This window comes from Furipterus horrens, unplaced genomic scaffold (genome assembly GCF_987537825.1).
Source record: "Furipterus horrens unplaced genomic scaffold, mFurHor1.1.pri manual_scaffold_3, whole genome shotgun sequence".
In the NCBI taxonomy this organism is placed as follows: Eukaryota; Metazoa; Chordata; class Mammalia; order Chiroptera; family Furipteridae; genus Furipterus; species Furipterus horrens.
Genome location: NW_028327173.1, coordinates 41,957,275 through 41,984,627, shown reverse-complemented (window position 1 = coordinate 41,984,627; position 27,353 = coordinate 41,957,275). Strand labels below are relative to the sequence as shown.

General features: G+C 42.6%; 1 protein-coding gene across 6 annotated transcripts in view; it reads right to left on the bottom strand.

Annotated features, from left to right (window-relative positions):
- The window catches only part of FGGY (FGGY carbohydrate kinase domain containing), a 405,123-nt gene that overhangs the window by 369,512 nt on the left and 8,258 nt on the right, over nucleotides 1-27,353 (bottom strand). For 4 of the 6 annotated variants that reach the window (XM_090271656.1, XM_090271651.1, XM_090271649.1 and 1 more), the window contains exon 2: nucleotides 13,465-13,679. The exons of 1 other annotated variant lie outside the window; for it this stretch is intronic. In XM_090271656.1, the coding sequence (XP_090127782.1) occupies nucleotides 13,465-13,665 (201 nt within the window). In that variant the 5' untranslated portion in view covers nucleotides 13,666-13,679. Of the gene's footprint in view, nucleotides 1-13,464; nucleotides 13,680-19,139; nucleotides 19,193-27,353 lie in introns of those variants that run through there. One more of the 6 variants, XM_090271657.1, reaches the window with a different exon arrangement.

Genomic DNA, 27,353 nt, shown 5'->3' with positions numbered 1-27,353 from the left:
TTCACAATAGCACCAAAAAATAAAATACTTAGGATTAAATTTATTAAAAGAAGTTCAAGACCTATACCCTATAAAACATTGTTTAAAAAAAAAAGCCTAAAAATTGGAGAAATATGGGAGACATTCATGAAATGGAAAATTCAACATTGCTTAAACAGTCGTCGGCAGCCGTCCGTCTCGAGAGACGATGGCGTAGCTTCTTGAGAGTCTATCTGCACCGCCGAGAATGGCTGTGCAGTCCGACTCGGGAGTGACAATCCCTGCCACACTTGTTACAGGTGAAGGCAGATGGCTGTTGTTGCTGCTGTGGACGCTGCTTCCGTCTCGATCTTTTCTGGGCCGCCTCCTCGTTGCGCGCAGCCTCTGCACGTGACGTACCACTTACCGATATCTGTCTCCATCTTGCGATGACGCTGGAGTGTCCTCTCCAGTGAAACTGAAGCTACAGAGCCTGGGCAGGGTGATATGGAGGGTCTGCTGTTGCCCATGCAGCAGACCCCCCCTCTCTTCGCAGCTGAAGGGTCCAAGGGAAAGACAAAATCAATACAGCTTGGCTTCAGGTGCGCCGCAGGAGTTGCCGGTGTTGACTACAATGTCAAACCGCCTTAGGGACTCCGGCTCCGGATTTTCTGTCGGGGTTTACTCCCTTAGCCTTTCCCTGAAGAGGTATGCCGCAAGGCAGCGGAGGTTTTTTGGAGTCAGAGTTTTCCTTCTCTGATTTTAGAGATGTCCTTCCTCTTTCCTCCTTTACAGGAGTAGAGATGGCCCACTTGGTGTCTGAGCCACCTGCCCCCTCCAGGACCTGATTCCCTGATTCTGATCAGAGGGGGATGGGTGGAAGGCTTGGGCTTGATCAGCTCTCAGGAGTCAAGGTGGTGGTTGTATGAGGTCTCCTGGCCCCAGAGGGCATAGGTGATTCCAAAGTGCACAGAGTTCAGCAATGAATGAGGCAGGCAGTCGTTGGGGAGGGGGGCAGAAAGTAACAGGGAGTTATATAGTACTTTATATATATTAAATATTAACACAGTGGTAAGTATAGGCAGTGCCAGGACCCCGGCGGCCGACCGGCGGGGACGGAGGTCCGCGCCTTTTGTTCGGATTTTTCAGGCAGGGCGCCTGCCGCCGTTTCCTCTGCCCGAGTTTTCGTTTTCCGTCCAAGATTATACCTTTTCTCACACCACCTTCATGCACAGCAGTAGGTCCTGGTCTCTCTCCGCCTAGCAGTTCCTGCCGCTTCTGCCGCCTCCCTGGACCGTTAGCCGCCGCCCGTTAGACTCTGATAGACTTTGCCCTCCTTCTCTTCCTCCGACACAGTCTCAAACCCGAAGTGCGTTTCCGTTGTCTTGGGACAAGAGCCGCGCACCCAGTGGGCTCCCAGGCCAGGAGTTACGAAGCCCGGGGAGCCCGCAGCCCCTGCATCACCCGCGACCACCCACAGCCGCGGTTCGCCCATAGAGCGCAACTCCCGGGGGCCGCCAACTTACACCATATACCAGAATAAACTCAAGATGGATCAAAGACTTAAATGTAAGCCGTGGCATTATAAAAGTCCTCACACCAGTCAGAATGGCCATCATCAACAAATCAACAAACAACGTGTGCCGGCGAGGATGTGGAGAGAAGGAAACCCTGGTGCACTGCTAGTGGGAATGCAGACTAGTGCCGCTTAAACAGTAATCTCAAATTATTCTACAGATTCTACACAACCCCTATTAAAATCACAGCAAATTATTTTTTATTTATTGTACTTTTTTCCATTACTATTTATCCCCCTTGTACCCTCCTTCTCCCCCATAATCATCACATACTGTCCATGTCCATGAGTCCTTTTGCCTTTGTGATAGATCCTCCCACCCCCATAGCTGCCATTCCGCTATCTTTGAGTCTGTCTCTCTTTTGCTTGTTAGTTCAGTTTGTTCATTAGATTCCACATATGAGTGAAGTCATATGGTATTTGCTTTTCTCTGGCTGGCTTATTTCACTCAGCATAATGTTCTCCAGGTCCATCCATGCTGTCACAAAGGATAATTATGGGACATTTACACAAGGGAATACTACTAGATTATAAAAAAATAACAGATTATTTTAGAAATTAACAAACTACTCCTAACACTTACATAAAAATATAAAAATATAAATGAGCCTAAACATTTTTGAAAAGAAGAAACAAAGTTGGAGAACTTATGTTACTCGATTTCAAAACTTACTAGAAAACTACCACCTCCTCTAAGTCAGTGTGGTATTGGCATAAGAATAAATTTATAGTTTATAGCAATAGAAGAAATAAACCCAAAACTTTATGGTCAATTGTTACTGGATAAAGGAGTCAAGACAATTCAATGGGGGAAAAGATAGCCTGTGGCAAGAAAACAACTAAATGCCCATACACAAAAATAAATAAAACATTACTTCATTCCATATACAAAAATTAACTCAAAATGTATCATATCCTTAAATGTAAGAACTGAAACTATAAAACCTGTAGAAGAAAGCATAGGAGAAAATCTTTTTTGACCATGGGTTTTCCTTTAAAAGCAAAACTCATTAAAAAATTGATAAATTAGACTTCACTAAAATTTTAAAATTTTGCTCTTCAGTAGAAACCTTAAGAAAATGAGAAGATAAGCTTCAGACTGGGAGAATACAAGGAGAGGGACCAAAAAAAAAAAAAAAAAAACAGAATTATCATCTGGAGGGAAGGCCCCTTGTAGTACAGGCTTTCCCTGCTAGGTGAGAGTTCTAGGAACACATTGGTATCAGTGTACCAGCTAGTGTTGTTGTGAGAGGCTATGTTAGGTTTCGGTGAATTTTTTCTGAGGACCCTTTCAACGCATTTGCCCATTTCATGATGGGTGATTTATGAGTGCACCTGCCCACATCAGGCTGATTATTCAGTAGTTTTTTACCAAAAATGGCATGAGCTCATGCCCTACCCTCCCTATTCACCTGATCTTACCCCAAATGACTATTTTTTTTGTTTGTTTCCCTGATGAAAAAAGTCCTTAAAGAGAAACATTTTGCCAATGTGGAAGAGGTGAAACAAAAAAATGGCTGAAGCACTAAACGGTATCAGAATCGACACATTCAGAAACTGTTTTGAGCAATGGAAAAATCATTTTGATAGGTGTATTGCATCAAATGGAGAGTACTTTGAAGGTGACTGAAGTTTAAACATGTTAAAATACACAATTTTTTATAAATAAATTCTGGTTTTGGGGGGGGTCCCCCCCTTATATATTTGTAAATCATATATCTGATGGTAGACTTGTATATAGAACACTTATAACTCAATCATAAGAGGACAAACAAATCAATTAGGAAATGGGTAGAAGATATGAATACAAACTTCACCAAATGGCCAATAAGCACAAGAAAATATGCTAACATCATTAGTGATTAAAGAAATGCAACTTAAAATTACAGTGAGGTACTACTACATACCTACTAGAATAGCTATAATTTAAAAAGTTGACAATATGAAATGTTAGAAAATTGTGGAGAGAGTGAAACCCTCATACACTGCTGGTGGAAATGTAAAATGCAGCCACTTTGAAAAAAAAAGTTTTGCAGTTCTTTTAAACATAACTTACTGCACAAGCCAACAATTTCACACCCAGATATCTACCTGGGAAAAATTAAAACATATGCCATCACAAAGACTTGTATGTGTTTATTCATAGCAGTATTACTCATAATACCACAAAAATGTTAACAAATCAAATATCCATCACAGTTTAACCAAATGGTTAGACAAGGTGTGGTATATCCATACAATGAAATAGTATTCAGCAAGAAAAAAAAGCACAAACGACTCATATGTGCAACAACATAAAATGAGCCTTGAAAACATGCTAAATGAAAGAAGTCAGACACAAAAGAATGCACTTTGTATGAATCCATTTATATACAATTTCTTAAAAAAGGGTAACTATTAATACAGACAGTAAGTAGATAAGGAGTTATCTACAGGCTAAGGTTTGACAGGCACAAGGAACTTTTCAGGATAACAGAAATGTTCTAAAATTGGATTATGGTGATGATTACACAACTGCGCAAATTTAATTTAAAAAATATCACTGAATTATACATTTAAAATAGATTTTATGGTATATAAATTATATCTCAAGCTCTTACATAATTTTTTTAAGTTGAGCTATAAAAAATGAAACGGAAAGATATTCATGATATATTAATACAGTAAAAATAAAAATACAATAAATGGTTAATAGTTGCCTCTGAGAGCAGAAATGCCAGCTGGAGGATATAGAAGATTTTCCAATTCATTATGTAGTTTTTAAAGTTGTAGAATAATATAGGTTTATTAATTAGTTCTAGTTTTTATTTTTGTTTCTATGGTTTTCTTTTTTGAAAAAGACCCGTAACCATAATCATTAACGTTACCCATTTCCCATTAACTTCAAACATGACAATAACCTTTTAAATCCCACAAAAGTCAACCCGAAGATTCCATCCCCATATAAAATGCATAATTCTTCTTTCTTCCTGTTTGGGAATGTCAGACTTGTAACCTATATAACGTTTTCCTCACATAAGACCTATACACAATTATAGATTTTCAACAAAGAAAAGCATCGAGTTTTTCAAATAATAATACAATAATAAAATGCTACCATATAATGAGCACCTACCATGTGCCAGGTGCTTTACATACATTATCTTATTTAATCCTTACAAAGTCCTCTGGAGATACATTTAATATTTCCATTTCATAAAAAGTAAGCGGGGGATTGAGGAGGGAAGTGGGGAGCAAGTAAACTCTAGAGACTGAGTCACTCAAACTTGCTCCCATCACACAGCCCGTAGGTGGCAGAGCCAGAACTCAAACTCAGAGCCCATGTTCTTTCAATTCCACCACAATGCCCGCCTCTGTCATACTGCCTGCCTCTGTCATCAGAGATTTTCTTGTTGCCAAGAGATTCACTCTGTGGGGAGGGCATGTGCTCTGGAGAACATTTGATAGTGACCCATCTGTGACTGCTGGCAGTACCTTTGCCCCACAGCACCAGGTGAATGCCCTGTATGCCTTTACTACATTGATCTTGACTTACAAGAGCATGAGAACCAAGCCCAATCCCCTGTCAGGCAGCATGGCCTCATGACAACAAGTCACAAACACCTGGTTTCAAAACCTTGCTCTGCCACTTTGCATATGTGTGACTGAGGGCAGGTTACACAGTTCTGATCACACTCCTGCCTCGCTGGAGCATGTCTCTATAGCATTCATAGGCACGCCTTCCTCTGTCAGGAATGTCCTTCCATCTCAGCTTGAAATCTCTGGGTAGTGGTTAAGATCAATGGTGTTAGGTACAGTTTGAGCTTGAAACCTGGCTCTGCCGTTTACTAGGCCTATGAGTTTGGGAAGCCAGAAAAACAGTTTCCTTGGTTGCACAAAGCTATTACTTACACCTATGTGTCCTAATGATATTATGGAAATGCAGCAAAATAAGGTGTGATTAGCCCAACATCTCGCATTCAGAACACAATACATAGCAGCCATTATTAGGAGAAATTCGCTGCCTCATATCTTCTTTGAATTTGTGGGACAGAAATCAATGAACCAACAAGTCAGCCTTAACTTCTACTTGCCATGTGGCCCTGTTGGCCTCTGTTCCCAGAGAGTGCAGGCCTGACCTGGACAAGCCCATCTCTCACAGGCCTGCAGTCTGTCAAAGGTGGAACTGGGCGAGAAAACATAGAAGACTCAGTAAGCTCAATACTGCAAGGCAGCTTTGGAATAGAAATGAACATAGAATATGGTGTCAAAAGAGCCGCCTTCTGGTTCCAACTCCAACACTTGTGTCCATTTATTCCTGCACGAATCTCATCACCATTCTGAGCCTCAGTTTCCTGAGAGCAAGACATCTCCCAGGTGAGGCTCAAAGGAGTCAATTGGTTTTAAAGTGCTTTGGAACCAGTAAACCTTAACAGGAAATAAATGTAAAGGATGGAAAACCCACTCAATGCCTTATTAACTGGCTGTTCAATAAATTTTTTTTTTTTTAATGTATAAAGCATAGCATGCTCTCTGTATCATGTAAGCACATAAAAATGATAGGCAAAGGAATAGTGATCAAAGAGATTGGATCTATACAAATCTTCCTAAGCATTTTGGTAGGAGTAACCCTACAGTAGGAGCAAAGATAATACTCTCTTCAATCTATTTTATGAATCCCCTCTGAAGAGTTCCACATTCTAATCATGGCCTTTCAGTCACAAAGGTTCAGTGTCTCCATCTCTAAAATAGAAACCTATCACAAGGAACTGAAAGAATAATCATGACATACATTTAAACTTTATTTGTTTGGGAGCCACTGTATTTCCCCAGTCCTATATGAAAATGCCTTATGATCATGCTTATCCATGAGTAGCACCACCCCACTCCACCATCCCCACCTCCATTGACACTATCCCAGAACCAGGGCTGTTGGGTTCACACTACCCAGAGCGCTCCTGGGACTTGACCTGCTGACCCAAGGATTCTTTTTTATATTCTTATTATTGAAAGAAGAAAGCAGTCTAGTAAACTCACCCCGAATACCTGGCATTAAGGGAATTTCCATGGCTAGAGAGAAACCACAGTGCTCTTCTAAAGAATTTCCAGAGAAGGAGATTTCTGAAACTTCGTTTGGCAACCTGGTCCATGTCTAGCAACTGTCAAGTCGTAGCTATGGGGCAGCAAACAAATATTTGGGGAAGAGGTTGCGCATCGCTTTGTTCTGACTGTGGGAACCAGTTCAATCCTGCATATGTTTTAAATCAGCAGGCTCTATCATATTAGGTGGGGAGATGGGGGTTTCAGAACTAAGAATTGGAAGGTCAGAGGCATACCTGGTTTTATCTTTAGCTCTATTTGGAGATAGGGTTGAAGCCTGGGGCCTCACAGACAGAATCCAGCTTGCAACGGATTTCTGTGTGGCTGGTCCTGTATTCTTTTAAACCTTGATGTGAATGCCTTTGTCAGCTCTGGGGCATGTGCGGGGGTTGGGGGTTGGGGGTGGGGTTACACAATCCCTGGTTTCCTCAGACCCATCCCTCCCTGTTGCCTACACAATTCAATTACTCATTCAATCAGTCAGCAAATATAATCAAGCCCCTTCTAGGGTCAAGCTGTGAACTCTTCTGGGTATTTGGGAAACAATAGAAAGCAAATGTTTTTTTTTAATTCCTTGCTCTTTTGGAGATATTTTAGTAGAGATAGATAACAACTATTAACCAAATAAACATCATAGTGTATGCAGAGCAAACAAGCAAGTGGTAAGTCAGAGAATCAGGAACACTGGAGAAGGAAGAGGCAGTTGCTGAAAAGGAGAAATTGGAGGAAACACTTGAAGGACCGGAGGAGCTGACCTTGTAAAAGTCTGCAAAAAGTGTTCCAGGAAGGAAAACAGCCAATACAAAGGCCCAGGGGTAGGAACAGCAACGAGGCTCATACAGCTTGTGTGTGGTGTCTGCTACCTGTGTGGCCCCTGGGAGGCACTCAGTTTTACAAAATCTCCTCTAGTGACTGGTGAAATGAATAAAGCCAATCCTGGACCATTTCCTATACAGCATCCCCGCTTCGGTGTGACATTGTCCCTTAAAGACAAAGTGGAGAAATGTAGGCCAAATACTTCCTTTTATGTCAGTGACACAAACATTCTTCCAAGAACAGAAACTCTGAAACTGCCTCTACCTCGTACGTCTCCACTGTCACCACATCTCAATCTTGTCCCTCCTATTTATTCCTCTGCCAAAATGCTAATCCAGCCATTCATAACTGAACAGATATTATTAAATGTCCATATATGCCAGCATGAAAGACAAGGCTGAACAAGACAGACACAGTCCCAGGCCTCAGAGCTGACAGTTCAGAGGAATCTCAGCCTCCAGAACTTCATTAAAAGAATCATGCAGCCTCTAACAGTCATCTTTGAATTTAGTTTCCGTTCCCTGCAAGCCATTTGGAATCTGTTGCTGGTCACTCTGAAACTCGGGATCATTCTAGAAAAGTTCCCTATTGGCCTCAGAACCAGCTACCCAGGAGTGCTGCCACCATGAATTCCAGTCTCCCTCTTCCTCCTATGGGGAACCATCTGCTCCAGCCAGGCTGGCCCCTTAATATTACCATCTCAGCACTTCTGTCCACGGAGAACCCCTAAGAGTTCTCCAGAGTCACTTGTAACCCTACCTCCTTCCTCAGACTTTCTACATTGATTGGGAGTAGGGAGGTCCCAATTTCTTTAATCACTCATTCTTTTTCCACTTCCTGAGTCTAATGCAGAGATTTGCCCTATCTGATTTCAGGCTTATCTCCTGTTTTCTGGATGACTTAGGGAAAGCCACTTAAGTCTCTGGGTATCAGTTTTTTTTCTGAAAGGTAAAGTGGGAGTAACAGCCCCTTCCCTACCGACCTTGCATGACAATCAAATGGCTATGGATATGGGTTAGGGGGCTGGGTGAAAAAAGGTGAAAGTGATTTAGAAGTACAAATTGCCAGTTATAAAATAGTCACAGGGATATAAGTAAAGCATAGGGAATCTCGTCGGCAGCCGTCCGTCTCGAGAGACGATGGTGTAGCTTCTTAAGAGTCTATCTGCGCCGCCGAAAATGGCTGTGCAGTCCGACTCGGGAGTGACACGGTATCTGTCTCCTCCCGCGTTGAATCGACATCTTGCAATGACGCTGGAGTGAACTCTCCAGTGAAGCTGAAGCTACAGAGCCTGGGCAGGGTGATATGGAGGGTCTGCTGTTGCCCATGCAGCAGACCCCCCCCCCCCTCTTCGCAGCTGAAGGGTCCAAGGGAAAGACGGAGTCAATACAGCTTGGCTTCAGGTGCGCCGCAGGAGTTGCCGGTGTTGACTACAACGTCAAACCGCCTTAGGGACTCCGGCTCCGGATTTTCTGTTGGGGTTTACTCCCTTAGCCTTTCCCCTGAAGAGGTATGCCGCAAGGCAGCGGAGGTTTTTTGGAGTCAGAGTTTTCCTTCTCTGATGTGCCCTGACTGGAAGATCGAACCAGCGACACTTAGCTCGCAGGCCGACGCTCAATCCACTGAGCCAAACCAGCCAGGGGAAAAAGCATAGGGAATACTGTCAGTAATATTGTAATAACTATATATGATCAGGTGGGTACAAGATTTATAGGGGTGAGCACTTTGTAAGGTATATGATTGTCTAATAACTATGTTGTATGCCTGAAACTAATATAATATTGCACATCAAGTGTTAACTGAAAAACAAAATTTAAATAAATGGTTTAACGTTTTTAAATATTGGATACATGCATTGTAAACCACACAGGTTCTATGAACATAAGAGGGTTAACGTTGTTCAATCCCACATGAGCTACTCCCTGTACAGCTCTCTCTCCCTTCAGCCACTACTCGTGTAGCCACTGCAATTTATAACAAAATCATATTTCATTAGCTTTGTAATTGTTGGTTTTTCCATGTAACTGAACTACTTCATCTTTAGGGGTAGAGAACTTGTATGCCTCTCCTATAAACACTCCATTGCTTAGCAAAGAGCACAGCATATATAACACCTCCAGCTTATCTTCTTCCTAATGAAAGTTGGTACTAATCACACACAGACGTGCGATGTTCTCACCTTGTTGGTGATTAAGATTTGTGACTCCAAAAAATGTTATAAGCCCATAAAATCAGGAACAGTGTATATATATCATTACAACTTATATGTTGCCATAGAACTTTTTAGATGTGTGGGTACTGACCCCATATAAACTTGCTAATTTTAGGGGCAGTGGAGAAGAGAACAGCAAAGAGGATTTGGAGCCAACTCACCACAGGTCTGTTTCTGTCTCTAACACTAGTTAGTTTGAAAGCCTCAGTACCTTCACGTGTCAAATGAGAAAAATGGCAGTCTATCTCACAGAGTTTCTGAGACCCCTAAATAAGATGAGGAATGCCAGAACCTTTAATTGTCTGTTTTAAACTCTAAGTAACATTAATTCAACAACCATGTATTGAGCACCAAATCTATGCCAGGCAATATGTTAGATGCTAGGGATACAAGGACAATTCTCTCCAAGAGCTCAGCTCATGGTTTAAAAGGAACCCAACAAGTCACCAATTTAAATGCACTCCAATAAGGGCCAGATAATGATACACATGAAGATGTTGGGCTCTGGGGCAACGGAGAGGGGCTTCTCATCCTCCCCTTCCTCTGCGGTGGACAAGGGGGGCAGAGACTCTCAGGAGTCATCAAGGAAGGCTCCCAGCAGGAACTAATACCTAAGCTTACCTTACAAGTTACCAAGGAGTTGTGCAGGGTAAGAGAAGAACATTGCACAAAATGAAAACAACAGAGACACTCCATTCATTGATAAACTCAACAGATATGAACTGAGTATATTACAAGTGAGGAACTCTGGGAAAACAGAGGTAAACAAGACTCCTGCTCAGAGGGACACATTTTCCACATGAGTAGACAGCCAGGTAAAGGCATTTGTAATTCAATATAGTTAGTACAACAATCACAGGAAGCTCAAGGTTCCCTACACAGTGAGTGGCAAAGTCAAAAAACTTCAAGTAGCTTAATATGATTTCCAAGCAGGATGAGAGGAAGCTGAAAAGAAGGGCAAAAGACAGAGCAAGGAGATGGAGAGGGGGAGGGGTACATTAGTCATGTGACCCTGGGATGTTTACTTAACCTCATCAAAGCTCATCTCTTCCAGCTCCAAAACAAAGAATAATAAAAACTACATCAAGAAGTTGTCATACACATAAAATGAAGTGATGGCTATAATGTGTTCAGCATAATACCTGGAACATAATTAGTGCCCAAGCAATGTTAGCTGCCATTATCATCATCATCATCATCATCATCATCTTATTGTTTTTATAGTTCTTGTTTTTATTAACCTGACTACAGAGAAAACCAAGTGAATGACTTAGGGAAAAGTACAACTGCTCTCAAGCTCTTAACTTTCTAAAGGACTTGAGGAAGAAGAGACAGGTCAAAATGTATTTTGTTGCATTTTGCCCTAGCCCTGTGCTTCTCAAAATCTTACACAGAAAGAACCATAACCAGAAAGAAAGTGAGCGAATATTCCTATGAGGTGCCTCCCTAATTGACCTTGACTTTTCAATATGTTCTGTCTTAGAAATTCATTCCCTTAGTTTCTGTTATCACCATCATCATCATCATCATCATCATCATCATCATCACCACCATAGGAAACAAAGTACTTACTCATTTCCAGGCAGTTATGACATTTTAAATGCATTAACTCATTACATCCTCACAACAACCCTATGGAGACAGATACAATGATCGTTCTCATTTGACAGATCAAGAAACTCAGGCAAGAAACCTTAAGTAATTTGTCCAAGATGACAAGCTAATAAATGTTGGAACTGGGATGACACGCAGGCAGTCTGGCTCCAGAACCGATGCTCTATGGTATGCTTACCTCTCTGATACAAAAATGTCTCCCTCCTTAAGGAGGGGAACAGCCTAAGACCCAATAGCTTTATTCAGGTTTGCTATAGTGAGATAGCCTCGCTAAGGACAAATGCCCAAAGCACTCACGTAGCTAAGGGGCTCAAGGAGATGATAAGTTGGCCACCACTGGGAGATGATTAAAAATCTACCATTAAAGCAAACTGTACTTAGAGAAGACCTCTTTTAAAGTAGCTTTTCATCAGGGAATTATACTTTCTTCTTCACAATTTCCTTAATAGCAAGAAAGGCTATATGTTAGAAGAACAAAGGAGACCCAAGGGCAATGAATAGAAGATTCTCACCAAGGTGGGGCAGAGAGGAGGGTGGGAGGAGGAAAATTAAACAAGCAGAAGAAAAGATGCACCCCTTCTTTTATTCCTATATAATGCTCCGGTGCTGCCCACCCCCACCTTCTCTCTGTGCCTTCTTCTCTGGGGGCACTAACAGTAGCTCAGAGCTCATTAAAGTTTAAACAGTCCGATCAATACGGACAGAATGTTGAATTGTCCATCTGCAAATTACTAAGCCCTTCATGAATATTTAAGAAACTAAACTAGGAAAAGAAGAGAGAACCCAGGATTTCATTTCTCCCTCTGAAAAAAAAAAAAAGAGAAAAGAATCTGTTGTTTCTGATCACCAGGATATAAAACTGAATAGTCAAGTGAAACTAAAAATGAACAAGTCTTGGCTAGCATCACTTCCCTCCCCAAGCCAGCAAGCTGAGTCCAATCCAAAGCCACTCAAGATGAACATCTGCCTGGCACAATTCAGAGATGCTCTAAGCTAGCCCAACTTCCTTGCTTTCTCAAAACACATCATGTTCTCATGCCACAGTACCTTTGCACATGCTGTTCCCTCTGAACAAAAGAAGGTTCCCTCACTTGTCTACTTAGAAGGCAGGGCAATCCAGTGACTAAGGGTGCGGAGCTGAAATCAAGACTGCTTAGGTTCCAGTCCTGCCTCTGCTATTATTGGGTTGGGCAAAAAGTCCATTTAGTTTTTTCCATCAAATAAAAGACACATTTTTCATTTTCACCAGTAACTTTACTAATTTGGATATTTTGAGTTGTTGGCTATGTCCTGCTATTGGCTTCTAGTGGGTAGATGCCAGGGGTGCTGCTAAATATCTTCCAATACATAAGACAGTCCTACAGCAAGGAATTATTAGGCCAAAACGTCAATAGCACCAAGAAACTCCACAAACTGCTTTGACATTCAATCAGTCACAGCACCTTCTTCATATACTACACAAATCTTTATTTGTATTTCAGTTGGGTTTTTACTTTTCTTGAAATAATAAAGCATAATACACCGAAAAGGTTGCATATTTTCTTCCATCTTCGATATTAAAACGGCTGCAGAAAAATTTACCAATTTTGATGTGCTTTTTTTTAATGCACACTGATATGACAGCTGTCACAATACAATCTAACAAAACTGTTTCAAATGAAGTTAAAGACAACTAAGTACTACTAGAGCCATCATACAGAAAAAATGTAATGGGCTTTTTGCCCAACCCAATACTAACTACATGAACTTGGTAAGTTATCTAAATTTTCTGTGCCTATTTCTTCCTCAACAAAATAAGGGTAGTAATAGTACTACATTTATAGGGCCATTGTGAAGATTCAACTATATGATACATGTCAACATGTTTTATTCCGCATTAGGCACACATAACAGATGTTAGCTATAACTATCAGTGATTTCTCCCACACTGGGTCACACCTGACCATCCTATATCTGCATCTTCTGCATCCTCTGACCCATCTACCCTGAGCCCCTCAGAGTTAACCCTTTCCTCAGTTCCAGTCATGGTCACTTCACTCCTACCACCTATTATGCCATAGTTGAGCTGTCTATTGGTCTCTGTCACTATTAGACTGTCAGCTCCTGAAAGGCCAGGCCCGTGTGGCACCAGGTGGACACATGACACATATTCAGCAGGTAGAATCAAGGAAGTGTGTATAAGAAGGGAGCACCACAGTGGTGGCCTTACCTTCGTGACAACACAGCACGCGGTCCAGATGTCCTCAGAGGACTGCTCATGGTGGTTGAACTGAGGCTCCCACTTGTTAATTGGCTGGTCTGCAAAAGCCAAAAGGATGCCCCTCTGGTCCACCAGAGCCGCACGGACGCTGCCTGTCCCTACATCCACACCCACATAGTAGCGCCCTGGTTCCTGATCTCCAACAGGCATGGCGTTCCCTTCACCTGCAGTGATCAAAGGCAAAAACCACATGGAGACCAAGCGGGTCAGCAAAGTCAGGCACAAGACCTCTTGAAAGTGGAAATAAAAAGGGTGCAGCTAACTGGTGACCTTCTATTATTTATTCATCCAACAAAACTGTTGAGTGCTAACAGGATGCTAACAGGCATGGGCAAGGTGGTGGTTGAACAAGACAGGCATGGCCTCAGACACAAAATTTCTATTCTGGGAAGGGAATCAGACATTAAGTATTTATGAACTGTATAATTATTTAAGCAAGGTCATAATATCAGGTGAAAAGCTCTATAAAGGTAAAGGATTATAGGACAACTGAGAGTCTGGGGGGTATAGATATGCATTTATTTTTATTAAATTTGTCAAAACAAGGACAGTGGCCATGATACTAAAAAGGAACTTCATCTAATCAGTCAATCATTCACATAATTATTTACTGAGCACCTATTATGTGCCAAGCACTGTGAAAAGCACAAACCTCCCCTCTACTCCTCACTAGGACTCTCGAAGGTGAGTATATTTAAATCTCTATGTTACAGGTGATCAAGGTGAGACGCCAAGAGATACATAACTTTTCTCTTAATGTTAGGTTCACATGCTTAAGAACAGTAATGCACACTATTATGACAATGATGGGGAAACAGGTCTCGGAAAAGTCGAGGGATCCAGCCACATCTGTGAAATCCCTGGCTGTACAGGTTTGGAGAGGCAAATATACTGCAGCCCCATAATGAAGAGACTGGGAATTGGGAAGGAGCTTCAAGGGAGGCAGGATCAGGAACTTGTTAGATAATCTGTTTTCCTTACAGACCCCTTGTGAGTTACAAGGAAATCTGACTGAAGAACACTTAGGAATTCCTTGGCCTTCATTGCCACTCTTAAGTCCCTTTGGTCAGATCAGCCCACAGGAGAGAAATTTCATAGAGGGGTTCATTTTCCAGATTGGGCTTTCAAAGAATAAGAACAAGCCCCCAAGACAACCACACTAGTTAATGTGTACAACTCCCCAGGTGAGCCTGGGGCCCTCATAGTGCCCAGAGTCCAGTTTCAACAAATGGCAGCAGCATCCTGCACCTTTCCCCTTCAGAAAGGTAATGTTTCCTAGGCAAAGTCTCACTGGGGGACGCTAAAACGAAGTCAGCCAGTAGATGTTCAGTCACTGCTTCCTGGATGTTTATTCCAGACAAAAACAGCTTCACTAAAAGCAACTGCTTCTGACGTCATCACAATGATTTCCCCGCGGTGCCTGCCCGGTCTGGCCTGCTGGCTCACTGGCAGGTGGAGAGGAAAACGGGGACGCTGTAGTAAGAACATTGGCTACCTTCCTCTGAGCCTCAGAGAACAGCTCTCCAGGGTCCAGGCTACTGCTTTCTCATTCTCTCTCCCCGCTGACAGCCCTCTGGGAGCCCCACAGGACCAGTAGCACCAGTTTTCACACCATGCATTCCTTCATTCATTCAACAGTGATACCTTTTCTTCAAGCCATTACTCAGAAAATTGAAATGAACAGATCAAAGCAGACTTCCCTTGGAAGTCAAGATCACCCTGGGCGCACCCTCCTCTCTTCCCCCCTGCAGTCGCTCTGCTGGGCCCTTTCCTGGGGACTCAGGAAGGCCAAAAACCTTAGGCTTAGGGCTGACATACAGCCTGAGGCCCTCAGCATGCCATCTCAGGCCTCCACAGCTTCTCTCTGCCCTCTGTCAGGCATGTCCAACCGTGTTCTGGCCATTCTCATACCCAGCTCCAGCCATCCCCAGATTCCTCATAGCTTCCCAAGTGGGTCCCACTGCTGCCCAAGTCTATCACTTTGGACTTGCTTTTCCCTAATTCTTTCCTCTCTTCTCTGTCTTTGAACAACAGACTCACACTTTAAGGTCCAGATCAACCATCACCTCCTCAGGGAAGACTCCCTTACCTTTCTCTGTCCCTTGGTGCCACCAGGGTACCATGTCCCTACTTTCTGTGAAAACTTTCCACTCACAATTGTGCTTTGTTTTTGTTTCTATGTCTGTCTCCCTCATTGGCTTGAATCTGAAAAAAAGAACTATTGATTTCTGCATCTCCAGCTCCTAGCACATTGTCTGGTACATAATCAGTTTCCAATAAATATATTGTGAATAAACAACTAAATCGGTGAATCAACAGAAAACAAGGATTAACAGGTTCATGTTTTAATATAGTTTACATTCCTAAATTGTATTTAAATGTATTAGTGTTTTGTCTTGATTCTAACCTCTGTATGCTTCATGCATCCACTTAAAACTATTTGTTAGATGCTTATAACCACATTTTATCAATTCTAAGACACTCATTTTTTCACATTTAACTTCTCCAAAATCAGAGTGAATCTGACTAACAATGGTATCATACAATTAATTGGTAGCCTTTTCTTTCTCCCTTAGTGGCATAAGAAATAATGATGCATCTTGCAATGAATGACATCTGAGATAAGAAGAAATGCAAACTGTGCCAGGCACCCTGTTCAGAGTTCAGGATACAATGATGGACGAGATAGAACAGTGCCTTGGTTCAGAGCTTCCTCAGTTTCTTTATCTTCAAATAGGATGACTCCTGGTCAAGTTGGTTGTTTCACCTCCCTACTGACCACGCACACACACCTTCTTGCTTTACTTGGGCTTCCTTCTCTTAGCTTCCCCCTGCCAACATTGTGAAGGGCCGCAGAGGTGCTGCTCCTTAACACTGACCTTAGCATATCAACGACTCTCTGCCCTCAGCTAGAAGGCTCCAAGACTACTCTCAGTACCCCAGGGAGAAACAAGACAATAAATAGAAAATAAAGAATCTAGCCCTGGCCAGTGTGGCTCAGTGGACTGAGTGCCAGGCTGTGAACCAAAGGGTCGCAGGTCTGATTCCCAGTCAGGGCACATGCCTGGGTTGCAGGCCAGGTCCCTGGTTGGGGGCATTTAAGAGGCAACCACACATTGATGTTTCTCTCCTTCTCTTTCTCCCTCTCTTCCCCTCTCTCTAAAAATATAAAATATTAAAAAAAAAATTTTTTTTAAGAATCTATATAAACATTCTGGCTTACACAGACCTGATTAGCCACCATCCAGACTTCTCTCCACTATTGCCAGCCCCAGTGACAAGAGAAATTCCCCCCAGGGCAATGGCCCACCTCCTCAGGCCTAGGTTCCTCCCTTTTGACCCTCTTCCTCTGAGGGGAGCACACCATCTTAGCATCCACCATCCGGACATCCTGATTTATTTCCAGTAAAACCCAAACAGGCGGATTTTCTGCAGTTGATCCAGGGCTTACCCCAGTTCTGGTGTTTGGATCCATCTCCTTGCTAAACAGGAAAGAGTTCCCCCCCCACCCTTGAGGAGAGACCCCACCTTGTGTGGAGAACAGAGCTTCACCATTAAACAGTTAACTCCACTGCTGCCGGGATCGCTGCTGTATCCCTCAGCAGCCCAGTGCCTGGGACAAAGCAGAAACTGGACAAATGAGATTTGGTCCTGAGAGGGGAAAAAACAAACAAACCAAAGGTACCATGTTTACTGTGGATATGATGCACTGCTAGGCAGCTCACTTAAGATTACCACTTTTAACTCCGACATTAACCCTTGAGGATAATCTAATGGGGAAAATGAGTCATAGACAAGGAAAGGACCTTACTCCCATATGTTATGTAACTAGTAAGTACAGAGTTGAGACAGACCCAATTCCCTCTGGCTCCATAGTCCCTAATGGTTTACTCAGGAGTCTACCCTGCCTGGTACCCCTCCATTTATTAAATGTCTATTGGCCAAGGACTCTGCTGGGTGACCCTGCATACTTTGTCTAAGACAGGCTAACTCAGAACCTGAGCTGTCCACCTTCAGCGACGGACCCTTCCCCAACACCACGCTGCCTCTCACTGGCAGACCACCCGTTTCTAGACCGTATTACCAAGGCATCCGTCAGGAAGTCAAACCCACAGGAACAAAGGTGTCATGCCTTCCCAGCATGCCTCGCACACACCTCCCAGTTCATGTTTTTCTAAGAAATAGATCCTAATTAAATATTTCAGGTTCACCACACTTTCCATTATCATAGTTTTAAGTGATCTCTTTTGATTGTTTCCAGACCTGGTCCCTGAAACCAGGGAAGCAGAGAAGTTCAAGCCCTTGGGCAGCTTCCCTGAAACTCAGCCCTGTGAGTCACAAAAACTCTGCCAGAGGGTTTTCCTTGCCTTCCTGCTTGGTGCCCTTTGTCCCTGGGTCTTAAGTACTATCTGCTGCACCCTGGTCCAAACTATATTGCAGTGTCTCTTGGGCTCAAAAAATAAAGTCACTGCAAGATGGAAAGCATTCCCTTTTCTAAATTGTTTTTAAAAAAAGAATTAGGATCCTGCTGTGTGTCTGGCATTTTCACTGTGTTAATCTCTTCTGACTAAAACCTAATCGAGATGGTAAATCTTTCCCCATTTTACTCCTCAGTGGGATGGGGAAATTTGCCCCAAGTCACACAAACAGTAAACAGCAGCACCCATATTTGAACCCCAGCCACTTACAGCAAGTCTTAGGGCTCTTCCCACAACGCCAACCCAAAATTGAAAACCAAATCCTTTGGTCATTTCTTCAGTAACAGTATCAGCAACAAATACAGCAACAACTGGCATTTATTAAGCTCTGTTATGCAAATCACCCACATGATTTCACCGAATTCTTCTAACAACCATACGAGGTAAGCAGCACGAGCCCATTTTCCAGTAAAGGAGACCGATGCTCTGAGCGGTGAAGCTGCTGAAGGCCACAGAGCACAGAAGCAGAGGAGCTGGGATCTGGGGCTGAGTCGGTGAGACTCCAAAGCATGACTTATGAGTGGTTCCATTTCACTCCTTTTAGGCAAAGATGAATACTCTAAAAAGAAGAACTGACAGGGATATGGGGAGAGTGGCTAGGCAGAGGGAAAACAGGACATGGACAGTGGATGCCGGGAGAAAGAAAAATGCTGCAAAGAAACTCAGGCTGCGCTGCACAAGAGTCCTGAGCCATTCCTAACTTCTCAGCCCACAGACGCTTCAAAGGGCAGAAAAGCCTCCTGTTCAAGTCCCCAGCATGGACTGGTCTGATTTTTAGCCCCTATTTATCATCAAAAGATGGCTCTTATGATAAATATTTATACAGTTCATTAAGTAAGAGCCTGTATAAATATTATTAGAAATGTGCCACGGGAAACCCCAAACTTCATGGCTGATTCTTCAACAAATGTGCAAGCTGTTTGAATGTGGTGTGAAAAAAGGAAAGAGAGACCCGGTCATGGAGGCTATTCTTTACAAAACTGTCACAGCAGTTCTAAGAAGGGGGTCAATGCTACAAATACTGTGTTGAAACCAATCATTCAGGGGTGGTTTTCTTGGTTTTTTCCTCCTTCTTTTCCCCTAAATAACTTAATAGTAATAATATTGTTTCCTAAGACTACAAACCTCCAGGGATGATGAGCTTACCTTCGGTCCTATTTCTTAAAGAGCTACTCCTCCAGGATAAATCTGGTGGCTGTGTCCACAGACACAGTGTCCCAGGGATCTGGGAGGGAGCTCAATATCCTCTTACAACTTTGATCTTTGGACTTTTCTCGGAGCTCCCGTACATGAGCCCTACACAACTTATTTAGTTAGTTATATTACAATCGAGGTTAGTAAGTTTGGGAAGAAAAAGGTAAGCAATGTATACCCTTGTCCACTTCAGTCTTCTTGACAGAAAAGAACTAAATACCACTTTAAACAAATATCACATGCTTTAAGATTGTGAGAAAGTTCACGATGGACGGAAAGGGCTCATCATTTGGCTCTCTTATTGGCTTTATCAACAATACACATGGGAGAAAAAGTACAGCTTGCTGACGGGTGCTTTTCCTCTTAAAGTGAAAGGCTACCATCTCATAGTATTCCCTGAAAAGAGTAACTGAGGCTAAATGACTGAAATCCCTAGCACAGTGCCTGATGTATGGTATATGCTCAGTAAATAGTAGCAATTATTAGGACTATTATTATGTGCCAACCTTCCCTTCCAACACCAAATCACTTCTGGATACCTGAAATCTTTTAACATGCATTCTCTATACATAAGAGTTCTCTCCATATCTAACAGCTCAAATTTCAGCAAACAAAGCAAATATTAAGTGCTTTCTCTGTGCCAGGGCACTAGGAGGAGTTAAAAATATATATAGTCTCTGATTTTAAAAAATTAATCACTAAATGTAAGGATTTGACTTTTGAAAATCAAATGGTGATGCCTTGAGTTATTTTTAGTTTATGAATTTCAAGCTAAACCTTGTACTCCTAGTAAAATTGCAATGATGGCTTCATGTTGCCACCAGGATCCCAGCCATAATCTTGGGGCTAAGCATCCTTTGCCAACCCTACCTCCCTCCACAAAATGCATGCACAGGCTAGTAGGTAAACGATGTAGCAACTTACTGTTTTCATCACCTTTCCAACTGCTCCATCAGAAACTCAATATTTTCCAGAATGTTGAAGATCTTCGTGCTCTCACTGAGCCCGTTTTTAAAGATAAACACAAGGTGACTGAAGAAGGGGTGTGGTGTGAAACCAGACAGTAGAAAGACTGGCTGTCCTTTTGAATTCAAAGTTGGGTTCCAAAAGGCAAAAAAGCCAGCACTCACCAAATCCCCATGCCTGCCTCACAATAATCAAAACAGAGCCAGTCCTGGATGGTGGCCAAACAGCATCCCCCTCACCCTCCAAAAGTCACGCAGGCAACAGCACAGCAGCTGATACCAAGGAAATACAAAATTCCACCATGCTAAGGCCAAATGCACAGTACAGGCCCTAAAGAAGCCATGGGTAGACAAGCTGACTTCTCAAATAACATCCGCACTCTCCAGCAGCAAACATCACCTGAAAGCAAAGTAAACTCTGAACCTCCTGTGTCCTCTTCTAGAAAAACCTGCTTCCTCTCTCCTCTTCTTTTGCACCCCTAGCCCCCCCACCAAAGAAATCCTCCTTACTGGTTATACTACTGTCTCCCAAGCCCTTTATGATGCCATGTTAAGGTATCCTCTTTGCAAAGAAAGGCAGAAGGGAACCCACATTACAAGGTATGTGCTATGTGCTGTTTCTCCCATGGACAGGTGAGGACACTGAAATCCCAAGAGGAGCGACACCAGTTGATGGTCACAAAGCCTCAAGGGGAAGGAGGCCATATTCAAATTCAGGTCTGAGTTAGAGCAGGACTCTTGCTACTAACCCTCAAATGACTTGGATTTTCACACTAACCAAGCTGCCTTCATCCTGGACGCACTCAGAATACCCTTCCAAGTGTGTTTATCCTGTGAAAACTTCTCAGTCACTCCATCACTGGAAATGCCTTCTCCATGCTCTGATTAATAACGACAACCTGTGTCACTACAAACGCTACAGGAAGAAACACTGGTATGAACTGAGAATGTTCTGCCCTGCTTCATTGTCCCTACAGAGCAGCACAGTGTAGTGTAATGTAGTAATAGCAGAATTACTGGGTTGTGAGGGAGGGGAAGATTATTAATGTACAAAATAGCCAAATACCTTTACAAATAAAAGGCCTCTAAGGACTCTGTGGAGAGGAGACTTCCAGAAGCAGTATCAGCAAACCTCTCTTCTGTGTAAAGCACCACACTCCTCCCCTAAGACAACCTCCCTCCTTGACGGAGGTCCCCCCTCCCATGGGCTCATGAGTGAAGGCCAGAAAGAAGACGGAGAGAGCCCAAGATCCCCTTGTGTGAGTCAGTCTATCTCTTACAAACCCTGAGTTCATGAACAGCCAAAGCTGGAACGTGATGGTCACATTCTCATGCCAGGACCCTGGAAGCAGAAAAATGGCCAAACAGACACAAAGAGAGCAAGGGCTGCTGGCTTGGTTCTAAATGCAGAGTTATTATATTTTAACCCCAATATGCTAATTACAAAGCTAAGCCCCTAACAGGGAAAATTATAAGCAAACAGGGACTCATTATTACATGGACTCTCCTTTAAGAAACATGAATCCCTTACCTCTCTTTGAATTCTGAATCATGTAAATATACAGCGTGGGACAAAAGTAGGTTTCTAGTTGTGATTATGTGAAAGTTTATTCTTGTATTATGATTTATTAATTAGTGTATTATTTTCCATATGAACAACTGTAAACCTACTTTTGCCCCACCCTGTATATGTATTTTCTTTCTCTCTGTCATTTTCTTCTCCAAAGGGCTGCTGTTGATTTGCTGATACAGTTAACTATGCAATGATTTTCTACAGAACTAACCAAACCTTCAAAGCAGTGTCGCAATCATTAGCATATTGGCCAAAATCCACAGCTTTTCCCAGAAAGCCACTCAAATTAAAAGAACAGAAAAACCCACCAACCTTAATGACTGCTGTCAGGAAGGGCTCAGGGCAATATTAGAAAGAGCAACAAATCCATTCCTCACACAGTCCTGCGAAACTCCATCCTCAGATACAAGGGCCCTCCGGAGGCCAGCTAAGGTTGTGCCTATTCTTGTATTTACCTGTTTATGGAGCTCGGCCAAATGGCTTTGAGGCCCTAGGTGAAAGGCCTAAAGAATGAGTTATTGGAAGATTAAACATTAGACTTGGAGAACTGGACAGTCTGCTGTGCCACAAGAACACCCTGTCAGAATTACCAAGTGCTACAGTTTAAGCTGAACCAGCGCCAATACTGCTTCTGCCCAAAATAAAGCCCATGCTCTTCATTTGGCCCATAAGGACCTCAAGGCTCTGACTCTGCCTGCCTGCCTCCCTAACCCTACCTCCCTACCTCCCTACCTCTCTACGTCCCTACCTCTCTACCTCCCTACCTCCCTCCTTCCTTCCCTCCACAGTTGAAACCCCTGATACTGCAACCCTACAAAACTATTACTAACCCCTTGAATAAAGGTTTGGCACCTTTATTCACACTGTTCCCTTTCCCTATGATGCAAAGAATAAAAACTTGCAGTCCACAGGAAAAGAAATGTGATGAATACAGATGAACCTTTCCCTTCACAAACAATGTAGGAAATACAAATCAAAACGATACTGAGATACAATTTACAACAAACGGCAAAAATTAAAAATTTTGACAGCACTTTTAGCAAGAGTGTGAGGAAATAGTTGTATACACTTTTAGTGGGACAGTAATTGGTTGAATCTGCTTTAGAACAAATTTATCAGTATGTCCTCATTTTCAAAATCTACATTTTTACTCAACAGTTTAACTTCTAAGAATGTATAAATGATCTCACCTAAAATACATATATATACACACACACACACACACACAACGTCCATTACAACATTTTTTTTTAATAAAGGCAAGAGCACACTCACAAAACCCTGAAAGCAATTTAAATGTTTATTAATAGCAGACATAAGCAGCTGTTACAATGAAAAGGAGCTAAAAAAATGCTAATTATATTAGGTAAAAGCAAGTTCTTATGTATTATTTTTTAAAAGAGGACAGAGTATCAGTGGTTCTAAAAGTGTGGTCTCCAGGAAGAACAGCATCAGGACCACAAGGGAACTAACATGTCAGAAATGCAAATTCTCAGGCTCCAGCTCAGATCTATTGATTCAGAAACTCTGAGAGTACAGCCCAGGGCCCTGTAAAAAGCTGCCCAGTGGGTCCTAATAAATGCTAAAGTTTGAGAACCGCTGCACTGTATGAGGACCCACCATACCAGATTTCAGAAAGAATACACAAACACCTGCTAAGAAAAGTAATGCAGTGGAAGCAGGGAGGGCAATTTTTAACTTCCCTTCTCTATGCTGTTTGAATTTTCACAATGAGCAGCTATTACTATACACAGCTCTTCCCTGTGAGGAGTTACGACTCTGCTTTGCAAGGCTCCCACCCTCTAGTCCTCATTTTCATTTCATGGGATGATCCGAACCACCAATCCCTTTTAGGTGAGCTATCCCTTTAAATGTTTGGAGATGACTCTCACAACCTCCTACTAAGTCTTCTTTTCTCTATGCTATATATTTTCAGTTCCTAAAACTGTTGTTCCTCCATGCCATGTTTTTTTCTAAAATAACAAGATAGGAAGAGGGATGAGGGGTGGGGTGCACTTGATATGTTTAACCAAAAGGATCTTGAGACACCCATGTTTCCACATGATACTGTGTGGAGATGAGGCAAATTGGGGTAACAGCACAGGGCAAGCACACAGTAGGTCTTCTCTACCTTCTTGAAGGCCCTCTGGATACAATATGTGCTGGGACAAATCAGTGGCCCACCCAGACCAATATTTAATTTATACACTAACATCAGAATAATCTGTTCAGAAGAAATGGTAACGGGTGCTAGGGTGTCTTCACAAACTGTCTTTTTTTTTTTTTTTTAAGTATATTTTAGTGATTATGTTGTTACAGTAGTTCCAATTTTATCCCCTTTGCTCCCCTCTGCCCAGTATCCCCCTTCCCTCCAGCAATCCCACCTCCATGGTATATAAGATCTTTGGTTTCACCCTTTCCTCTATTATTCTTAACTTCCCCCTGTCTATTTTGTACCAACCAATTATGCTTCTTAATCCCTACAGCGTTCCTCCATTTCTCCCCCTTCCCCCACCCAGCTGAAAACCCTCCAAATGATTCCCCTACCTATGGTTCTGTTTCTATTCTAGTTTCCTTAGTTGGATTTTGTTTTTATTTTTTAGATGCAGTTGTTGATAGTCATGAGTTTGTTGTCATTTTAGTGTTCATAGTTCTGGTCTTCTTTTTCTTAACTAAGTCCCTTTAACATTTCATATAATAATAGCTTGGTGATGATGAACTCTTTTAGTTTTACTTTGTCTGGGAAGCACTTTACCTGCCCTTTCATTCTAAATGATAGCTTTGCTGGATAGAGTAGTCTTGGTTGTAGTTCCTTGCTTTTCATCACATTGAATACTTCTTGCCAATCCCTTCCTGCCTGCAAAGTTTCTTTTGAGAAATCAGCTGAGAGTCTTATAGGCACCCCTTTGTAAGTAACTCCCTGCTTTTCTCTTGCTGCTTTTAAGGTTCTCTCTTTATCTTTTACCTTTGGCATTTTAATATGATGTGTCTTGGTGTGTTCCTCTTTGGGTCTAGCTTGTTTGGGACTCTCTGTGCTTCCTGGACTTGCATGTCTATTTCCTTCACCAAATTTAGGAAGCTTTCCTCCATTATTTTTTCACATAAGCTTTCAATTTCTTGCTCTTCCTCGTCTCCTTCAGGCATCCTATGGTTCGGATGTTGGCACATTTAAAGTTGTCCCAGAGGTTCCTAAGCCTCTCCCCATTTTTTACAATTCTTGTTTCCTCGTTTTGTAATGGTTGACTGGTTTTTTCTTCCTTATGTTCCAAACATTGATCTGAACCCTAGTTTCCTTCCTTTCACCATTGGTTTTATGTGGATTTTCCTTCACTTCATTTAGCATAGACTTCACTTCTTCACTTATGTGTTTGCCATACTCAAGCATACCTGTCAAGCCGCCTGTGAGCACCTTTATCACCAGTGTTTTGAACTCTGCGTCTGTTAGGTTGGCTATCTCCTTGTCACTTAGTTCTCCCACTGGGACCTTGATCTGTTTCCTCTTTTGGGCCATACTTCTCTGTCTCTTCATCTTGACAGGCTCCTGTGTTTGTCTCTGTGTCTTAGGTAGAGCTGTCGCTCCTGTTACATAGTAAGAGGTGGAAACTTAGGTATTCATCAGTACAGGTGACCTGTTTCGCCATGTTGTGGCACTGTATGTGGGGAAGGGGTCTGAGAGGGAATAATGCCACTTGCTCAGCACTGCCCCTTTTCCAGGCACCTCTCCCACTTCCATATGGGACTGGTGCCTCTCTAGCTGTTACCCTGGTCATCATTCCCAGAGTGGGTGGGTCTGCAAATGTTCTAGGACCACAGGGATCCTTTAAACAAGTGGACTCTGTTGAGAGACCAGCACAGTTTTTTCCTCTGCCCCAACCCCCACTTGTTTTCATAGCCAGAAGCAATGAGGCTTTATTTTCCCCAGCACTGGAGCCGTGAGTTGTGCAGTCTTGTCTGGTGCTGCGAGTGCTCCCCAGGTGTCCCTCCCAACTTTTTAAAATGTGTGACTACGCTTTCCACTGCCACCATTGCCGCCACTGCTGCCACCACGCCACATCCTCTCTGCCCTGGCTCTGCCACTCCTACCTGTCTGGATGAGTATTTCTTCTTTATATCTTTGTTTGTTGGACTTCCATGAAGCTCGATTTTCTGGAACTACTGGTTGTCTCTAGTTTTGAGGTAGTTATATTCTTTCTTAGTTGTGGAGGGAGATTCAGCGTGTCTGTCTATGCCTCCATCTTGGCCGGAAGTCCCACAAACTGTCTTTGAAGGGAGGCTTTAGTGTTAGCCCCCTCCAATACCCTACTCTTCCCTTTTTAGATCATTAGAAATTCAGTGTTACCTGTATTTTCTCAATATGTATTTTCACATGAATCCAAATGAGTCTAAATGTACTTCTATTTTGAACCACCCCACATCTTGGATCAACGAATTTCTCATGAACATTTACTCTGTGTCAGGCATGGTACTAATGACTTAGTTGATGGCCTCTCTAATCCTCCCAACAACCATGGAGGGGCCCACCACTTACAGATGCAGCAACTAAGTTCTGTGTAACTTGCCCAACCTCACAGAGCCAGTGAAAAGCACAGGGGGACTGCAATCCTATGCTCCTTCCACGAGGTCACATGATGACTGGTAAACATCTTAACAGTAGCCTCATTTGGACACATAATTCTATAATCGAAGAATGTGGTAAGCTATACTGAACTTATTCTGCCTAAATCATTCTTGATTTTACAGACTTTGTCTTCTTTTCAACTTTCATTCCCCATATCCAATCAGTTACTGAGTCCTTTCTTAACCTCTCCATGCCACAGCTAGTTTAGCAGAATTCAAGCTATTCTGCTCTCAGCCCTGTCTGCAACAGATTTCATTGTTGCTCAGCCCCAAATCCATATGGCCAAGGGACTGGTAATACATTAAGTCTGAATGATTTCTACTTGATTTCCCCACTCTCCCTAAACGCACCCCATACATAAATCATTTTATATGTACCTCCGGAATGAACTCTGCTTCATTTGTCATCCTGGTTGATAAAAATGTCCTAAACAATTTAAGATGATGAAGAGGGGTTACAGGAGCCTCCAGGGGAAAACATGCATAGTTTGAGAAGGAAATCTCATCATGTATCCTTCACATGTCAAATCTTCTTTTTCCCAAATGTACTATTTATTACTCCTTCTCTTCTAGCTCAGTAATTGGCACCACCAGCCACAATGACACTGTAGCCGGAAATCTAAACGTTATCACTGATTCCTTGTGCAGGTTATTCTCTGTTTCCCCCCTCTCTATCATATATCCTCTCTCAGTCTTTCTCTGGTGCTCTGTGGCCAGTGGACAATAGTCTGGATCTCCAAGGCTCGCTAATCCTCTGTCTTCTAATTGAGTTTGGTCAATGGCAAGCTTTAGCAGAAGCCTCAAAGAAGGAAAGAGAGTAAGGTTGGGACTCGCTTCCTTTGCAGTGGCCTTGAACTAGCTGTACTTCTCAAACTAAGGTTAACAGATGCTCTCAAGGCAGCCTTCTTCACATGATTTCTCCTTTTCAGTTGGTAACCATTCCTCCCCTTGCCACATTAAGTAGAGGAATAAAGCAAACCTGCTGTTATTAGCCACAGGGATTCAGGCTGT